The following is an 18,744-nucleotide window of genomic DNA, read 5'->3' as shown; positions in this document are numbered from 1 at the left end:
GTGTTTTATATAAATTAACGTATTCCAATATATGAAGATGAACAACCCCGTCTTGTGACTGATATATAGGATTTCCTTTGAATTCATTTTCTGTGTCCTCATTTATGTAAACCACTGGTCCATTCGAGGGGAAAGCCAACTGGCCCATTAACAGAGGTAAAGTCATCTGAATCTTATATGACAGGTTTTTTGTGTTTTTTTTTTTTTTGCAGTTGTGATAACAGATTTGCATTTTTCCATTTCTGAAAGTTCTTGCTTTCACTGAGAACATAATAAGTAATTTACTGTATTTGTAGTTTTGTACCACTTTATTCAATGCAAAGACACAAGTCATGGACTTCATTCTAAATCCATATGAAATAGAAGCAAGAACTTCTTTTTCTGGAGAAAGGTCACACATTACAACAAAGTGAAGAAGGAAGCTAACATCCTTATCATTGATAACCAAAACATTATTTATTCTAGAAATTGAGCCCACAAATGCAATAATTAGTCTGCATAGGCACTGTGATCTTTGCTGAATTAGAAATGAATGAAAATGTTTTTCTAGTCTTCCACCAAAAATATTAAGAAGTAATGGGGAGTGATTTAAATTACTTAGGTGCCACATTAAGCAATTATGGAGACACAATTCAGGTCATGGCAGCCTCAAATGACAGCTGCATCCGGCTCAGGAGACTACAGGGCAGGGAAGAGTCATTCCTATGTGAGAACTGTACTTAGCCAGATGGACCAACTCTCCTGAGTGTCTGAGATGGCTTTCTGTCATTTAAGTGCCAATCAATCGAGCTATCATTTTAAGCTTATTCATATAACCTGGCCATGTTGAGGGCTTAAAAAATATATCCTTTAGTACTCAAAATTAGCTTGGTAAGAAAGTCTTGAAATATAAACAGAATAAAGTGCTTTCATTACTCCTATAAACCAGTGTAGTTTTATCTCCATGTAGGACTATAAGAATTTCTTTCATTAGAGAGAGGGAAAAAAAGGACCAAACCCTGCACGATAAGTAGGATTCTTATTAAACTCAGCCAGAGCTGTAACTGGAATGAGGGTAAGGTAAGGTCTCAGATTGGTACAATTTACTGCTCTTATTACAGTCTTGATCACAAGGACTGATTCATGTCATCCAATTTCTTTTCCTTGTCACAATTGTTTTGCCAAGAATCAACTGAATTGAAATTTAAGAACCTCCTATGTTTCTGTACAGCCCAGTGATGGGTTGTACAGCTTTGACCTTAAATGTCCCCTAATTTGATTTGATACCTATTCCTGCAGAAAAAGTATGCTGTATCAGCTGATCAAACATTAATCTTTCAAACCCTCCTTGGTCATTATATCTTAGGAAGCCATAATTTGGGGGGTGGGGGAGCGGTGGGTAGAATGAATATAGACTGAATCCATTTCTGTACTAAGCCAATTAGCATTACATCATCATAGCAGAAATATCTAGAACATTATCTCATATCAGTGATCTTCTGGGATGTTAAAATAGATCTTCAAAAATGTGAGATTTATTTTTTCATTTAAATGTTGAATCTTAAATTACATTTTCATCAACCATATTCATCAACCTTTTTTTAAGGTCCAAATTCAAGCTAATGTACTATATACAAGTGTTTTAAATAAAGTCCTTTTAGTCTGTTTCATCTTTCAAGAAGCAAATCACAGTGGTAGAGTTCCCAAAAGTATTTCTAAATGGGATGACAGATTTGATTTTTAAAAAATAATCTGACCTCAGTCTCTAGGATCCCAAAGCAATCGAACTACCAAATGCAATACACACACACACACACACACACACACACACACACGATATGGTCAAAATCAAGTTAAAAGGAGGATGAAGAGTTTAATTTATGACCTGGAAAAGAAAGGTACCAGAAACAGAGCTGGAAGCTTACTGATTCTGATCTATGTAAAGATTATATATTTAGAAGAGTAGGGAAATAATTATATATGTGTGTTTGTCTATTTCATATTTTACTAAATAAACATAACCTCTCTGCTGCTTTAATCTAATCTAATCCAAGATCTAATCTGACCATGAAATCTCTAGTATTGATCATATTGTTCTCCTTGATGCTCTTTGTTCCTCAAAGGAAAAAATACTCTTCAGATTCACATACACACATACACAAAGGAAAAAGAAAAAAATAGAGAAAACTTGGTAGTTGTCTGCCAAAATAAATCACTCTTAAAATATTCAATAACTGAATCATGGGAATCTACTCCCAAAGCCAAGAGCACACTATATACACTGTATGTTAGCTAACTTGACAATAAATTATATTTAAAAAAATATTCAAAGGAGCTTTTTCCTTAAAATACCTAGGTAACTGCCACTTGCTCCACTTGCCTCATTAGCTGTGATACGAATGTTAAAGATATATTCAGTCGTATAAGAATATATACACTCAGAGATCCTTTTGAGAAACTGTTCCTGACTTTTCTAGCCATCTCCGCACCAACATTTACTATCCAAGCAAAACACACAAGTGAGGAAAAGTTATACTTTCTTTCTGTAAATCTCAATCCTGAATTTATAGTCACGGAGTCAATAAGTCACACGTGGGAATTAATTAAAGAATAAATGCCAAAGAAAAATGGGAAGAGAAAAAAATCTTGGATTCTTTATTTTAAAAGTGGGTAGTAGTAATATACATCATTTTCTTGTTAAGCACAATTTGTAGATGGCCAAGATGTGTGTAACGCGTCTGAACAAATTGTTGGAGGAAGTGAAGAGCATTAAAAGCAGGACACATAGAGTCAGACAGACCTACATTCAAACTGAACTCCACGCTTTATGATCAGTTGGATGTTGGGCAAGTTACTCCACTTCTCTGCATCTTTTTCTTTCATCTGTAAGTCTAGTCTAATTATAATACCTTCTCATAGCATTATTCAGATGATTGAATGAGAAAATTCATGCAAATATCTTAGCCCAGAGCCTGATATATTGTTTGTGCTCAATAAACAGCAGCTGTTACCATTGTTCACAGTTCCTTGTAGCCATTTGGAAGAATGGAAAACAATGTTCAAAAATCATTAGGTCACAGGGATATTGCAATAGAACCGTTATACATCATATGGGTTACATTTTAAATGAATTCACTAGACAAATGCACAAACTTGCACACATTAATAGTTAATAGCAAATGCGACCAACTATGAGAAAAATTATATGGAATTACCTGTTGCCTCCCACATCCTTACAAACATGCTTACAATTCTACTTCGTGTTGGGATGTAGTGAAAAAATTAATATATGCCGAGTTCCAAACACTGATGAACGGACCTATCAATTTAAAGTATGAAATAGCAATAGTGAAATGTTATTAGCACATTTCTAATAGCCTTCGCATTTGCTTGGGATTTTTCATTGTTGGTAAAAGACGGTTATCCAAATTACATATATTTCAACCCACACTCCATATTCTGCTAGGCCAACTCATTTTACTGGGCTCAGTTTTAGTGACACTTGGAAAGCTTCCCTGACCACCCAACCACAAGGATTTCTTGCTCTCTTCCCTCTACCCTTGGTTCCAAATACAGTTATTATTTACTGTCCATTCTTCTTTCCTAAAGCCTCTTGGATCTTCCCTTTCTTTTTCCGTTGCCATTTCCTACTGTTTTCTTAAGCCACGCCACATTTCCTGCTGAACTTCACTCAGTTGTGTCTTAAGTGTATCCCTTGGTAACAGATCTTTCCTGTATAAAATGGCTAGATAAATCCAGTAAGAGGCTTTCATCAGGTCACCCTCCCTTTCAAAATGTTCAGTGGCTCCCTATTGCTAAGATCATGGTGATGGCCAAATTCTAAGAGTGAAAGAAGAGATTTTTAATGGCTTCAACCAGGACTTCCAGCTAACTCACTCATTTTCATCTCCGTGCCTCTCAAACTTCCCCACAAAAAATATTCCTAAGAGTGGACTCAAACCTGATGCTTGAGCTTAAATTTCTTTTAAGTAACCTGTTTAAAATTCATGCTATTCTGACGTTCTAGTTAACAAATATAACTGTGTTTGCTTTAATGTGAACATATTTTAAGTCACCTCCCTCCCTTGCTTTCCTCAACGCTGTTCAGTCCTTACAATCCAGGTCCTTTTGCTGTGGTTGCTGTATAAAATACAAGTCACCCAATTAAATTTGAATTCCAGAAAAAGCAAGGAATGGTTTTTAGTGTGTCCCATGCAATTTTTGGATTAAAACTTAACTGGGCTTCCTGTATTTTTACTTGAGAAATCCGGTAATCCTAACTGTAAATCCATTTCCTGCCACTCTCCCCATGGCACCAGGGCTTTGAGATTCTTCTGAATTTCTAATACAAATCACCTGTGCCTCCCCCAACACCCTATTTTCCCCATGATCTCTGTTTTTATCCATACACTCCATATTTTTATATCCAGATACCCCACTTCCCAGATGCAAAAGCTTCTTGAGAATGAGGATACTATTATATCTCTTTGTGATTCCATAATGCCTCACAGAAACTCCTGATGATTTATGGTCATCAATGGTGACCATAAATGCTTGTTAATGGAGAGATCGACTTAAAATCAATAGGCAATAGCCAACACTATTTATTAAGAAATAGCTTTCTGGGAGCGCCTGGGTGGCTCAGTCAATTAAGTGTCCGACTTCGGCTCAGGTCATGATCTCATGGTTCGTGGGTTTGAGTCCCGCATCGGGCTCTGTGCAGACAGCTCAGAGCCTGGAGCCTGCTTTGGATTCTTTCTCTCCCTCTCTCTCTGCCCCTCCCCCTCTCATGCCCTGTCTCTCTCTCTGGGTCTCTCAAAAATAAATAAACATTTTTTAAAAAATAAAAACAATAGCTTTCTTTTTTTTAAACAATTGCTTTCTGTTCCATCCAGACCTGTGCTGTGAAATTTTTCATACATAAGTAAAATGTAGCATTTGCCCTCTAAGAACCTATAGTTCTGTAAACAAAAATTACACATCAAAAAGTAGTAATGAATGACCCTAGACAATATAGAATCACGTAAAACGGTATATAATCAAGTACAGCCAACTAAAGGCAATAGGAGATCAATGTGGGTAGCACCCCCCGAGCGAGGGAAACGCTGGGAGGGAAGATCTGAATTGGGATTGAAATTTTGGCAAGAATTTAGATGAGAGGAGAGGATTAGGAAGGGCAATGCCACCTGGGGGAAAGTTTGGGAAACTGCACCCAGTGAAGAGGAAACTTCTGCCTTTACTGCAGAGCAACAGTCAAGAGTTGTTTGGGTTGTAGCTGCAACTGGTTTTAAGCAGCTCCCTAGGATTCAGAGCAACTATATGAGTGAGAATCTAAGCAATGGCTGCTACTGGGTAGGTTCATGCCATGTAGAGTGAAGAATAAATCCAAACCAGCAATAAATACAATGTAAAGGAGCGCCTGGGTGGCTCAGCCTGTTAAGCATCCCACTCTTGATTTTGGCTCGGGTCATGATCTCTGGGTTCATGAGATTGAGCCTCACATCAGGCTCAGCACAGAGCCTGTTTGGGATTCTCTTTCCCTCTGTCTCTGTCCCTCCCCTGCTCACTCTCTCTGTCTCTCTCAAAATAAAAGAACTTATGTAAAGAGTCTCTTAAGTAATCACCCACAAAGGTCAATGGGGTTTTGTCCCCAGATCACGTAGCAGAGGAAAGAAGAAACTTTTTATCAATCATGGTTATCATACATTACACATAGGGCTTTAAAGTATTGGCCCTGACAACTTTTATATCCCCTGCCTTTATTAAATTATCAAGCTTAACAGAGCAGTGGCTTTACTGAAAATTATTGAATTTTGTTCACAAGAAACTGAAGACAGTTATTGAGGAGTATTTTTTTTCAGTGGGAATTCCTATTCTCCTATAGCTTTAATCAGTTACTACTCTATGAGACGGAAAATCTTTTATTTTATTTCTATTCTTTGGTTGGCCCTCCCTAATAAAGTTGGTATCTTTAACATATGCTCCTAATATGAGCTTAATTTTGCAAATTACTCTCGATGCCATATTGCTTTATCTTACAAAAAGGCACAGCCTATGAAAACTTGCTGGTTTGGGTTTTATTCTTCATGGAATTGAATGTATTAAATCATCAAATGTTTCTATCCAAAAGAAACTGTGGGGTACACTGAGCATCCATGTAAAGACCTGCTTGGACCTTCATAAGTGACATGATTTCATTAACTAAATAGACAAAAAAGATGAAGAAACATAGTTTTTGCCTTCTAAAGTTCCAAAGGCATCTGATAAAATCTCTCAGAGTGGGTGTCAGGACTGTTATGGCAAAGGGCAAATTGTGTTGCTTATTTTAAAGGAAATCAGCTAAATAAGGAGGGAAATTCTCTTAAAGAGACCCTCTGGATGTGGTAGGTTGAACCACATACACAGTATGACAATATTTGATCTTTGCATATGGTTCAAAGATGTGCGAATATTTGCAGCCCTCTTGGCACATTGAATCTCCTCCCAAAAAGAGAGGTCGAAAAAGGCATCTTGGCGAACTTGACATTGATTCATTTCCTGCATTTTTATCTGGAGGCTGCATATGACTTTATCCTCTGTGGGCCAGTGTTATTTGCAAAATTGTTGGTGGCATGGGTGGACAGTTCGCTAAATGATCTTTTAGGACCCTCCTAATGTAGCATTCTGTAGTTCTAAAGCATCTGGGTGTTGAATCTGTTTCCTCTTAGCCAACAAAAGATGCACTTGTCAATAATGCCCAAATTAACCTTCCGGGAATTCCCATCTCCCCAAGGTACTCGCCCTCCCTTGGGTTGCTGTAATGATCAGAAGCCCCTCCCACGAGGTGAATGTTACCTATGAGACTCAACATGTTAGACCATCGCCCTTTGTTTATACATTTTCACAAGTTAGTGCACAGTATACCTTCATTTTTCTTTCATTTTCTTAACTTACTGATAATCAACAATAGTGAGAAGTCCCCACCTCCTTGTCCCCATCTGGTTGTCGTTCATCCTGGGAGGGAAGGAGGAAGGGAATCAGTCGCTGAATTCCTGCGCCTGCTTGGCAAGGTGGGTGCCCAAGCTGGGTCATACAGAGGGAAGGGGAGCCTCATCAGATCTCAGATCTAGGTTTATGGTGTGTGTGGAAAGAAGTTGCTGCAAGAAAGTGCACTTGGGGATGAAGGGAAAGCAGCAACACGGGTCCTTGGAGGATGTACCTGCTTAATAACCCTCCTGATGGGTTCTCTGCCTATCCCCAGCTGAATACGTGGCCACTGAGGCCGAAGCGGCAAAGGACACCTCCTGAGTCATACTTGTATATACAGTAGACCTGCCTACATTTGTGCTAGAACAGACCTATCTCTCTGCTAACTTTGTCTGTTTTTGCTTCTTCCATGGCTTTTCTGTCTCTCCTCCCTGTCCTGCTGGATCTCAATTCCTTCTACTTTCCTTTCTTTCTCTAACTTCCTTTCTCTCACTTTATAGTTAACCTGCTATAACATGTAATTTATGCCCTCTGTAATAAGGAATACACACTTGAAAGTCCCGTTTCAGTCTTTCTTTTTGCGGAGCGGGGTCCCTGGCAATATTCATTCTGCAGGAGGCTGTAATATTATTTGGGCTAAAAGAAGCATTAAGAGGCAATTCAGGAAATGAAAGACACTAATCTTGAGCCTCTCTTCGTAGCCTACAAGGAAAAAATGAAGGAACTGTCCATGCTGTCACTGATCTGCTCTTGCTTTTACCCGGAACCTCGCAACATCAACATCTACACCTACGATGGTGAGTTCCCTGCAACAGAAATGCTCCTGCTAACAACATCATTTGGAAAAGCTTAGATACCTTTGTTTCTCTCTCACAGCTCCTGGTATAATTAAATCGATATTTTGTAGATCTCACTATCGACTTGTTGTGTCTAGCTATTAGGTCTCATTAATTGCCTATTGCTTGAAACAGCTTGAGGGGCTTTTTTTTTTTTTTTTAAGTAAATTCTACTCCCAACATGGGGCTCAAACTCACAACCCGGAGATCAAAGGTCACACGCTGCACTAACTCAGTCAGCCAGACGCCCCTGAAACAGTTTGAATTTGATGCTAACACCAGCACATTAATGTCTCTTAAGACACATGACTAGATTGTTGTTAGCAGCATAGCAAGACCCACAGCATGTTCAAAACTTTTCTTTGCAAATAATATAATATGTTGAGCTTTAGTGAGGCCGGGTCGTAATTTGCAAGAAAATGCTTTATACTAAGGAAACTTCAAGAGTAAAAATCAACAACCACCACTGTTTTCCCCTTATCACTGTCTTCATAAAGTGTGCATATTTTGTGCATGCATGTCCACAAGCTGACAAGTTTCCATGATAAATGTGACCTAGGACTAAGGCCCCAGATAACGAGAATTTTAAAAGAAAAGCCTAAAGCATTGGCATGACTACGAACTTCATTTGTAGTGCAACATTTTCAGTTTGATTTATCCAAATTCATTCTATTTAGTGCGGTTTTCCTCCTGGCTCTGCCACTATCTGCCTGACCTCAGGCAAGTCACTTTGATTTTTCTGATGTTTACTTGTCTTTAGTATTTTCCTCCTGCAGTTGTTGTAGGGTTTAAGTGGTCAAATTCAAGTCAGATGCTTAGGCACCAAGCCTGATCTCTGGTAAGCACTCAAAAATAGTAGCTATCACGACCAAACAATATCATCCTCACTTAGTTCAGTCAATTTAATCCAATGGTTTGATACCGTTATGTGTGTAGCAGATGGAGCTGAGGTATATTTTACTACCTGTGGACCGATCGTTTTTCTTTTCCATATGTGGAAACACATACATTGAAGATAAGCTGAAGGCATTTGTAGCAGCTAACCCCTTCTGTGCCTTTACAGCCTGTTCTAGGACTCGGGCTTTCTCCTCCCAAAGTTATTCTATCACAGCACACGTGTCATAAATGCAATCATCAACATAACAATTAGCAATTTCATAAGGAGATGTCCTTCATGTGAAAAGGTTTTAGTTGCCAACCCAAACTTTCATTAGAACGCAAGCCCAGTGTCTGCTTTGTGTAAGTTCATTGAGCCAACAAATAAACCAGGGAGATTCTTACTCTGCTGGACACCAGTGACCAGTAATCCAGCCATGTTTATTCTGAGATTCTAATATCTCACTACGTGTTGTCACAGAGGCTCCAAAGATAAGTACAGAACAGGCCTGTCCTTGGAGGAACTTAAAGCCTGGAAGAAGAGACATACGTACAACATACAAATAATCAGTAAGCAGAACACAGTGTGGTTAAGTGTGCTGACCCAGAGGTTACACGAAGTGCACCAGTAAGACAGGAAAGACAGTGACAATGACAATTGCTGCAGCTTTAGGGATTGAAGCCGGCGGAAGTAGAAAGTCAGAAGTTATGTATAAGTTGAGTCTCAGAAGCTAAATAGGTAATTCAACATTGTTCGTGCACTGCGTCCTAGAGAATTTCAAATTTCCAATAAATCTTTGTTAACCTTTTTCTTCATCATTTAGCCTGAAAAATGCTCCAGCCATGGTAATTTTCAAAAAATAAATCTAAATCTGTACCACTTTATTTTCATGTGAAGTTCATGTTTATTCAAGAGAAAAATAAAGTTTAGCTTAAAATCAATTCAGGCTATTTTTTCCTAAGTATGCCTACCATTATTCAACTCCCTATGGATGCTGTTGAATTTCTCAACACTAAATATTTATTCTGTTAAAATATATCTGTCCTTATACTAATGAAAGACGTCTAATATGTTCAGAACAATGTAGAGCAAATAATCCCATGCAGCATTTTGCTATTTGCCAGAATAAGAACGCTGCTTTCAATTGCCTGAATTCAAATTACTTAAATAAACACATGCTTCACACTCTGTATGTATGTTAACATTCTCAAATAATTCATTTCTCAGATATGGAAGTGAAGCAAATCAACAAACGTGCCTCTGGCCAGGCTTTTGAGCTGATCCTAAAACCACCATCTCCTATCTCAGAAGCCCCACGAACTTTAGCTTCTCCAAAGAAGAAAGACCTGTCTCTGGAGGAGATCCAGAAAAAACTGGAGGCTGCAGAGGAAAGAAGAAAGGTAACTTTTTCCATACATTTTTAAATTCTGTCTTTACTCGTTTTCTTCCCTTCCCTCCTCTTTTCCCTCCCTCCCTCCATCTCCTCTCCACACACTCCCCCTCCACGCACACACATGCTGGCAGAGGTTCCAGGAGACAGCCACCTCTACACCTGCAACATCCCCAACACGTGTAGGTCTTCAACAGACACAGAGCCGGGCTAGTTCAAGTAAACATTGCTGCTTTTAGGCTAGTTAAAGCCAAAGCCCTTAGACACTAAAAGTACCTTTCTCCCTCTCCTGGATCCCTTATCATAAAATCTCCCTGCTGTAATACACGGTGCATAACTGAGAAAGCACAGCCTTAAGTAACTTTACTCCAGTGTTTGGAGGTGGGGAGGGGTGCAGGAGTGGTGATTCCTCCTTCTCAGGGTCTGTGTCCTTTCCCCACTGGAACACATGGTTTTCCTTGAAACTACAGACCACCAGATCTTCTGAAATATTTCTTCCCAGATGCTGTTCACCCCGGGATAGGGGCCCCGAGCTTGACCCTGTCCTCCTAAAGGCCTCACTTCCTGCCCTTTTTGTGCTTCTAAGATCAGGACCCTCTCTGGGATCTATTAGGATCCTCCTCTACTCAGTTCCAAGCCTTGATGGCATCTTTTTCCCTTTTTTCCATTAGCCCTTCTTTGTATTAGAGCACTTTTCTTTTTCCAAATCTCCAATTTTTCACAATCAGGTGACTAAGAAGCCAAAGGTACTAAAAAGGAGGGGCACTCAGAAATCCCAAGGACTCTGCGCGTAAAGATAGAAGTTATGTCTTAACACATCTGTACCAACCATGTGATTATTAGAGTTCATCCCATCAAGATGCTCTTAATCAACCCAAATGGAGTTATTTTTAGGAAATTCATTCCTACGTTGTATTTTCCACTGACTTTATCATCATTTATTTTTAGAAGCATGTAGTCACTAAAAATATGCTCCATGCATAGTCTTATTTGAATGGACAGTCCGCATTTATAATAATGTATAACTTTATTAGTATATTGCCTATAAAAAGTTAGCCAATACATCCAACACCTCTATGTTGGATAGTTACAAAGAAAACAAAGATACTCTTTCTCCTAAAAACTGAATTCTCTAACAGTCAAAGCGGGACAAAACCAAACACATGTATGTGTATGTACCGTTAACAGATACAGTATGTGTATCTTCAGATCAGGAAGAAAGAGCCAAAGATTAGAAGTCTTCAGATTACATTTTCTGAACTAAAAATTACGTTCTGTTCTGACCTTTGTAGTTGAAAAATCTTCCTGTGTCAGAAAACATCCTAATCACATTTTCAGTTTTCACTGAAGAGTGAGGTTCTCCAAGCATCTGACAAGTATTTCTTTACATGTATATTTATTGTAGTTGGTCAATTACTGTTGTCATAGAGGTGGATTTTAAAAGGAGGAAACTGAGCTACTAACTCAAATCTGTGTACAGGAAGTTGTTTTAACAAATGTTGTTACTTAGAGCTTTCTTCTCATAGTAAAGCTAACTTAACTTGCATTTACAATCCATCAAGACTTTGCTGCCAACAGCTCTAAGTAACTCCAGCAGTGACAGTGGGTTGCATCAAAGCAGCTCAAGTCCTCTTAGAGGTAAGGGGCACCAGGTACAGATCCTAGGTTGCCACATAGAGATGCTGTGACCTGATTAGAATAGGAAGTCAGTGACTGAGCTGCAATTGAAACTTTGAGATCATGGTTCAGAATGCTGCTGGTGTTTCTAAGGTAATGTATTTGATTTGAAGGATATTATTAAAAGGAAAAGAACGACACAGAGATTATCAAAATTAACTCGCTGTTCTCACAAAACTCCCTGAGTTGGCTAATGACTGATTCCAGTAAAATTCCTACACCCTGGCAACGATAAATTATCAACAATTACACGTTTATACAATTGAATGGAACTAGAAACCGGCCACATGGCTAAAAGACATTTACAAATATTATCTAACATTATGACACTAGGAAAAATGTTTTTTGAAACCCTTAAAATCAGTATTCCTTCACGTGTCTGGTATTGTTAAAATTTTCAAGGCAAAAATCATTATATAGATTATGTCCTTGTAGTAGGGTTTTAATTAGAAGAAAATATAATTAACAGAAAGTGCCAACTTACAAAAATCATTAATTGATTTTATTCTGTTGGGTTGTGCTGACTTAATAAGTGCTCATTAGAAGAACTGTTAATTCTCCTCAAAGAGCCTCCAGCCAGTGCATATGTCTCAGTGATTACCTTAGTGAGGACATGCATGTAACCAAAACTCAATTCAACTAGCTAGAATACAAAGTGGGTATGTGACTAAAAAGTCTAGGAATGGTTACAGCTTCAAAAACAGCTGGATCCAGATCAAGCAATAAGGTCAGAAAACCTTCTTTTTATATCTGTCATCTGTCTCTTCCTGCATCTAATTGGTTTCAATACCAAGGAAGTTTAGTTTTCAACTGTCAGTCCCCATTTCTTTTCCTCAAAAATTAGCAACTCCGGCAGAAAGAGGGCTTTTCCTTCCCAATAGTTCTTTTTTTTTTAATGTTTATTTTTGAGAGAGACAGAGCACAAGTCGGGGAGGGGTAGAGAGAGAAAGGAGACAGAATCTGAAGCAGTCTCCAGGCTCCGAGCTGTCAGCCCAGAGCCCAATGCGGGGCTTGAACCCGTGAACCACGGGATCATGACCTGAGCCAAAGCAGATGCTTAACCGACTGAGCCACCCAGGCGCCCCTCAATAGTTCTTTTTTTTATGTGTATTTATTTATTATGAGAGAGAGAGAGAGGGAGAGAGAGAGAGAGAATGCGTGGGGGAGGGGCAGAGAGAGAGAGAGAGAATCCCAGTAAGGCTCCATGCTGTCAACTCAGAGCCAGTCACAGGGCTCCATCTCATGAACTGGGAAACATGAAATCAAGACCTGAATCTAAATCAAGAGTTGGAAGCGTAACCAACAGACTGAGCCATCCAGGCGCTCCCCGAATAGGTAAGATCTCTGCAGAGAAATGTGGAGGTATAGACCCCTAAAAGCAAATTGAGATGTTCTCATCCAGAGAAGGGGAAATAGAATTTAGATAAGCAAAATTGCAGATATCCACAATTTTATCTGTAAACGTTTAGTGTTAGTATAACAATTATAGTAACTATTTAGCTCATAACTGTACAATCGGTGAGCTTGTAGCCCTGCCAACATGGAAAAAAAATAAATGTCTGCAGCTATATAGAATAGTGCTGTCCGATAGAAATACAATGTGAGCACATTTGTATTTTCAGTTTTTCTAGCAGTTGCATTTTTAAAAGTAAAAAGAAACGTGAAACAGCCATATGTAACTAGTAGCTACTGAGTTGGACAGCACAGAGACATATGATCAGACCAGAAAAATTTTAGGGAACGATGGAGGAATTTTAGGCCTTTACTTTTTCAAATTGGCACCAGATAATTATTCAATTTCAACTTTACTATTTTTTAAAATAGTTTCTAATAATAGATGTTCAGCCGAGCCCAGTGATCAGCAACATTTTGCCCTGGATCCATTTCCTTTCTCACAGTTACAAGTTTTTAAAGATTCTGCCTATCAAACATACTATTAATATTAATAGTAGTATAATAATAGTATAATAGTATGAATACATTAAATAGTATTAATAAATTCCTTTGTCGTGGTTACAATCCAAGGAATCTATAAGCGCCAGTTAATATTTTTATTATCATAAAAATAAGCATATTCTCACTAAATTAACTTAATTCTAACTCAAAGTAAATGTAAAAATAGACAGAGACATACAAGCAAAATAAGATTTCTGATAGGCTTTTAAAACATAAAAAAGTTTGTGAGCTTCTCTCGCCTCCATTGGTACCATTGAAAGGCCTGCTTCTGGGAGTTTAGGGACCACATCTGAGAACCCGTGACCCAGGCTGTGTTGCCTGTGTGAGTCCTTCTGGATTTACAGCTGGAGGACTGCCACGAAGTCATTTCCACGTGGGCCCAAACTCACTTGGTGACAAATGTTTTGGCAGTGTCCCCAGTCCCTCACTCCATCTGTTGACACTATCGCAGCACTGACCATCTGGTTACTGGGTTGGACAACCCTCCCTCAGGCTTCTTTGAACCAGAATTAATGCCCCTTTGATTTGCTGGTAGAAGAAATTTGTTATACAAGAAATAGCCCTTTTTCCTGCTTTTACTGCTCTCTTTGATTATCTCTGGGAATCAGCTTTCACCTCCATGAGACTATATTATATTGTGAGGTCAGCTTGTAGCTCACATTTTGAAATCAAAATTTCCATACCACAACTGGCCCACAAGGGTGAAGCAATATAAAGACTTTAGTCAGCCAGCCAGCCAGCCCGCCATTTATTCATTCAACAAACATTTAGCAAGTAACAGCAGACCTAAGCTAACCATTTCCCAATTGCCCCAGGACAACTCCTGTTCATTCCTTTTTTTGATATCATCATTATCATTTCAATGTCATAAGTGGCCAGTTTGGACAATAAATTATATGGTCATCGAAGCCAAGCAATAGTTTCTAAGAGCATCTTTAAAGCACAGTGGTTAAGAACATGCTTAAGGCAATACCTGTAATCAAAGTCTGGCTCTATCACATAATAGCTGTGTGACCTTGGACAAGTGCCTAACCTGTCCATCTATGTCTTATTTTACCCATCTGTAAAATGAGCCTAATGATAGGACCTGGGTCATGGAGTTATTGACCATGGGTCAATGAGAATTAAAAGACCTATCCTACATGAAGCCACAGGCAAGTACTGTGAGAGACAACCAGCTATTATGCAAAACACAGCTGGTTCCTGCCTGCAGAAACTAGAGTCCAGCAAACTCAGAATCATATAGAGAAAAGAAGTTTCTTGCTAAAAAAGATACTGAGATGTTACCATACATTTCTTGAACATTTTTGAATGTTATAAAATATTATGTATCAAGTTACAAAGGAGAAATAGTTTGACAGGTGACAGGTATATAAATGGGTCTGCCCAACTAACAGTGGCTTGAAAAAAATAAGTATTATGAAAAACAGATGGCAATTTAAGAATTTTAATGACATTAATAAAATCTCACCCTAAAACAGATTGAATTAAGAAGAGTACTACACAAACAGTACTCACAGTTCAGTGAGATAATTGACACACTAACGATATTGGTACAATCAACTGCAAAGTCCCTGAACCTCTGAAAGAAAGATGCATTGTTTATTTATTTATTTTTTTTTGAGAGAGAGAGCATGCAAGTAGGGGAGGGTCGGGGTGGGGGGTGGGGGGGTGGGAGAGAGAGAATCCCAAGCAGGCTCTGCACTGTCAGCATGGAGCCTAATGTGGGGCTCAGACTCACAAAGCCATTAATTACATCATGACATGAGCTGAAGTTGGACACTTAACCCACTGAGCCACCCAGGCACCCCTGCATTGCTTTTTTTTTTTAAATAAAATGGTGTAAACTGGGCCATGATTAGTCACCAAACCTGATAGACTTAACTTTCTTGTTTGTTGGCATCTCACATTATATATGGTAATTACAGTCACATCCAGGAAAAGAGGGGGTGGTTTGTACGGCAACGATTATAAACTCAAGTGCTGGCTTATTTGTGATTCAGCATTCGGGAGGCATCTGCTCCTTGGAGGATGTGACACTTGGTCCACAGAACCCTCACATGTGTCATGTGTTGTCCCTCAGTGAAGAGCACCCCCGTGGTTCTTTTCCTAGGAGTTAACCACAGTAAACGCATTCCAGGCTTTAGCAGAAGAGCTCATTCTAAAGGGCTTGGGTTTTAACCATTTAAAATGTTTTATTATGCTTCTCACTTCAACACACAGTGAATATTGCACACTTTTGTTTTGCACAATTATATTCAATTATGATATTTTTTAATGTTTGTTTATTTTGAGAGAGCACAAGCAGGAAAGGGGCAGGGCGGGGGGGGGGGGGGGTGGGGAAGAGAAAATACCAAGCAGGCTCTGTGCTGCCAATGCTGAGCTCCACTCAGGACTCGATCTCACCAACTGTGTGATCATGCCCTAAGTCGAAATCAACAGTCAGATGCTTAACGACGGAGCCATCCAGGTGACCCTCAATTATCATATTTTAACAAGACATTATTTATGACTCTAACTGGGTTGCTAATGGTTTTTCACTGTTAACAGTAAAGCCAATAATTAGAGACACATCCTTTAAAGATACTTAGATACTCAGAGATCTAGTGTCTGATAAATTGTTCTAGTTAGTGGCAAGTAATATATCCAGATGATGAAAGGGGACAATAAAATAAAGGGTTAGAAATGTGTTCACTCCAGAAAGAAATGGAACACTAGTACTAACTAAAATATAGTCTTAAATCTCATAAGAGTACATAAAATAAAATTGAGTTTTATATATCACTTAACTCAAATTTATCTTCCATTTCATTTGTATAGTAATTAAACTCTTATACTCAGTAATATAAGGCACGGTAATGAACCTCTCTGGAAAATGTTAAAGTGTTCCTAAATGTACAATAACTCTTGTCCCTGTCTCATTATTTTTCCCTTCACGTACCTCTCATGTAATCATTTCGGTGATGCTGAGTTCAGTGTATGCTTAGAAAAAGTGGGCACCAATTCTGCGCCTCCGTTATTACAATAGCAAGGTGGAGAAGGTTCCCTGGTCTCCCAGAATGTCATGTTGGATGTCTTAGCTCTATAAATAGTTTGTCTTGACATTTGCATTGTATCAGCTGATCGTTATCATGCCCTAATTTTCCATTTCAGTATGTCAGTGACCTTCTATGTTAGGTACATGCCATTCAGAGATGGTCCTCCGTGGTCAGATCCTTTGCCCTTAAACAATTTATTTTTAACAGCTTTCAGCAAATCCTACCTTTTAAGCCTCCCAGTCAAGATTCTTTTCTGCTAATCTGCCCAAGCGAGGAAGAAAATAAAATCACCTCTTCAACCATGTGGTGAGAACGTTTACCAAAATGAAGAGAAATGCTTCCACTTTTGTCTAAAACATATTTTTATTCTGGATCCTCACGCATGTTATGTTTCAGGGCAGTTTTCTGAACTAAATGCTTATGTGCTCACTGAAGCGTAACCAGTTTTCTTCCTTGAGGCTGTGACCAGGAGATTAAAAGGTGTATTGATGACAGAATCAGTCTCTCCCCAGGAATAAAGTCAGAGAAGCTGTAGGCAGTGACATCTGGATGCTAGGGTGTGAAAGAAGGAAAAGGGAGAAGTGCTGTCTTCAGCAGTGGAGACCTTAAGAACTGAGGTAAAGGCCCCGAGACTATTAGCTCCACAGAAGAGTTTGTCTAAGAGTTGAGTGCCTGTGGGGAAAAACCAAAATAGGGTGCCAAAAGTTATCTTCTCAGTGTGGGATCCTTTCCGTAATCAATGTATTTTTTTTAACGGATGTGGCTTTAAATATTCGAAACATAGATGATCAATAGGTCCCAAAAATGTATCAGTGGAGAGGACGGTGGATGCAACATTCCCTCAGTATAGGAAAAGGCACCACAGAAATGTGCAGCCCCGAAGTGGGCTGGCCCAGTTTGGCGGGTCTCCGTCACCTATCAGCAGCCTCACGTGAGAACGCTCTGTACTGCCTTCTGTTTCTGTTTCACCCCATTAATTGTGCTAAAGAAATACACTTGACACCTATGCTGGGTAATCTCATTTAGCCCCAATGGCTGCAAAAGTACTAACGCCATTAATTGAGGCACCTCAAACAGAGCCAAATGCTGCGCCCAGTAAAGCAATAGGCCTCTCTCTCCATTACTGGTAACGGGGCCGGTGGGAGTGTTTGTTCACGCAAGCCAAATGTGCCCCACCAAGGCAAGACATTTGAAAAGGTATGTGCTGCAATATTGCCCTTTTAGTCCCCAGGGTTTCCCTTCTCGATTCCCTTCCTCTGCTGTCTCCTGTCTTTAAGTCTCTCACAAAAGAAAATTAAGAATGCAAATGTGAACTGTAAGTTAAAATACAATTTTACAAGTGCCTCAGTAAATTTGAGCCCCTGAAAATTAAAAATTACTCAGTTGCTCATTGATAACCATCCTTGGTAACTTTCTCTGTGAGCTGATATAGTAAAGAATGGCAGGCATATGGCCCCTTGCCATGAAGTCCATCAGAGAGAAGCTTTTACACACACACACACACACACACACACCCCTTTAGTCAGTCTGTCTCTCACATTGAAGTCAGTGGTCCTAGTAGCAGTAAAGAAGCAAATCAATGTAGGATGCTTTACCAATAGTCCCACCTAGAGGCAGAAGGATGAACCAGCTAGAAAATATTTTTTCAGGTTTTTCTCCAGAAAGGTGCCGTTTGATTTTGAATTTATTCCGTGTTAACATTTCCCGTTGTTTTTCATATTGGGTTCTACCGTAAGCTATAACAAAGCAAGTAAGTGATGTAGTCTCCTAAGGATGTCAGTGAAACCATTTGGGGACTAAAACAAGATGCGGGGCTAGTTCCCCAAATTTTCTAATCTCCCATGAGTCACGAGACCTATTCCTGATAAACTTCAGGATAAACATATCAGCAAACAGTCTCAAGGCTGTCTGATTTTCCCCTTCCTATCTGAAGAGAAGTTTCTTCTCCGTCAAGCCTCATACTGTATGCATACCAAGATCTCTCCTGTGAGACCCCATAATGGCTATCAACTAAATGTTTTCCTA

At 39.2% G+C, this 18,744-nt stretch overlaps 1 protein-coding gene across 1 annotated transcript in view; it reads left to right on the top strand.

The window, feature by feature from the left end:
• The window catches only part of STMN2 (stathmin 2), a 47,378-nt gene that overhangs the window by 18,955 nt on the left and 9,679 nt on the right, over positions 1–18,744 (top strand). The window contains exons 2-3 of the mRNA XM_025922757.2: positions 7,647–7,742; positions 9,886–10,058. Of these exons, the coding sequence (XP_025778542.2) occupies positions 7,647–7,742; positions 9,886–10,058 (269 nt within the window). The remainder of the gene's footprint in view (positions 1–7,646; positions 7,743–9,885; positions 10,059–18,744) is intronic.

Source organism: Puma concolor, chromosome F2 (assembly GCF_028749965.1).
Source record: "Puma concolor isolate L17-30 chromosome F2, mPumCon1.1.hap2, whole genome shotgun sequence".
NCBI classification, from domain to species: domain Eukaryota; kingdom Metazoa; phylum Chordata; class Mammalia; order Carnivora; family Felidae; genus Puma; species Puma concolor.
Note: the sequence above shows the minus strand (reverse complement) of the source record. Positions and strands in the feature narration are given on the sequence as shown.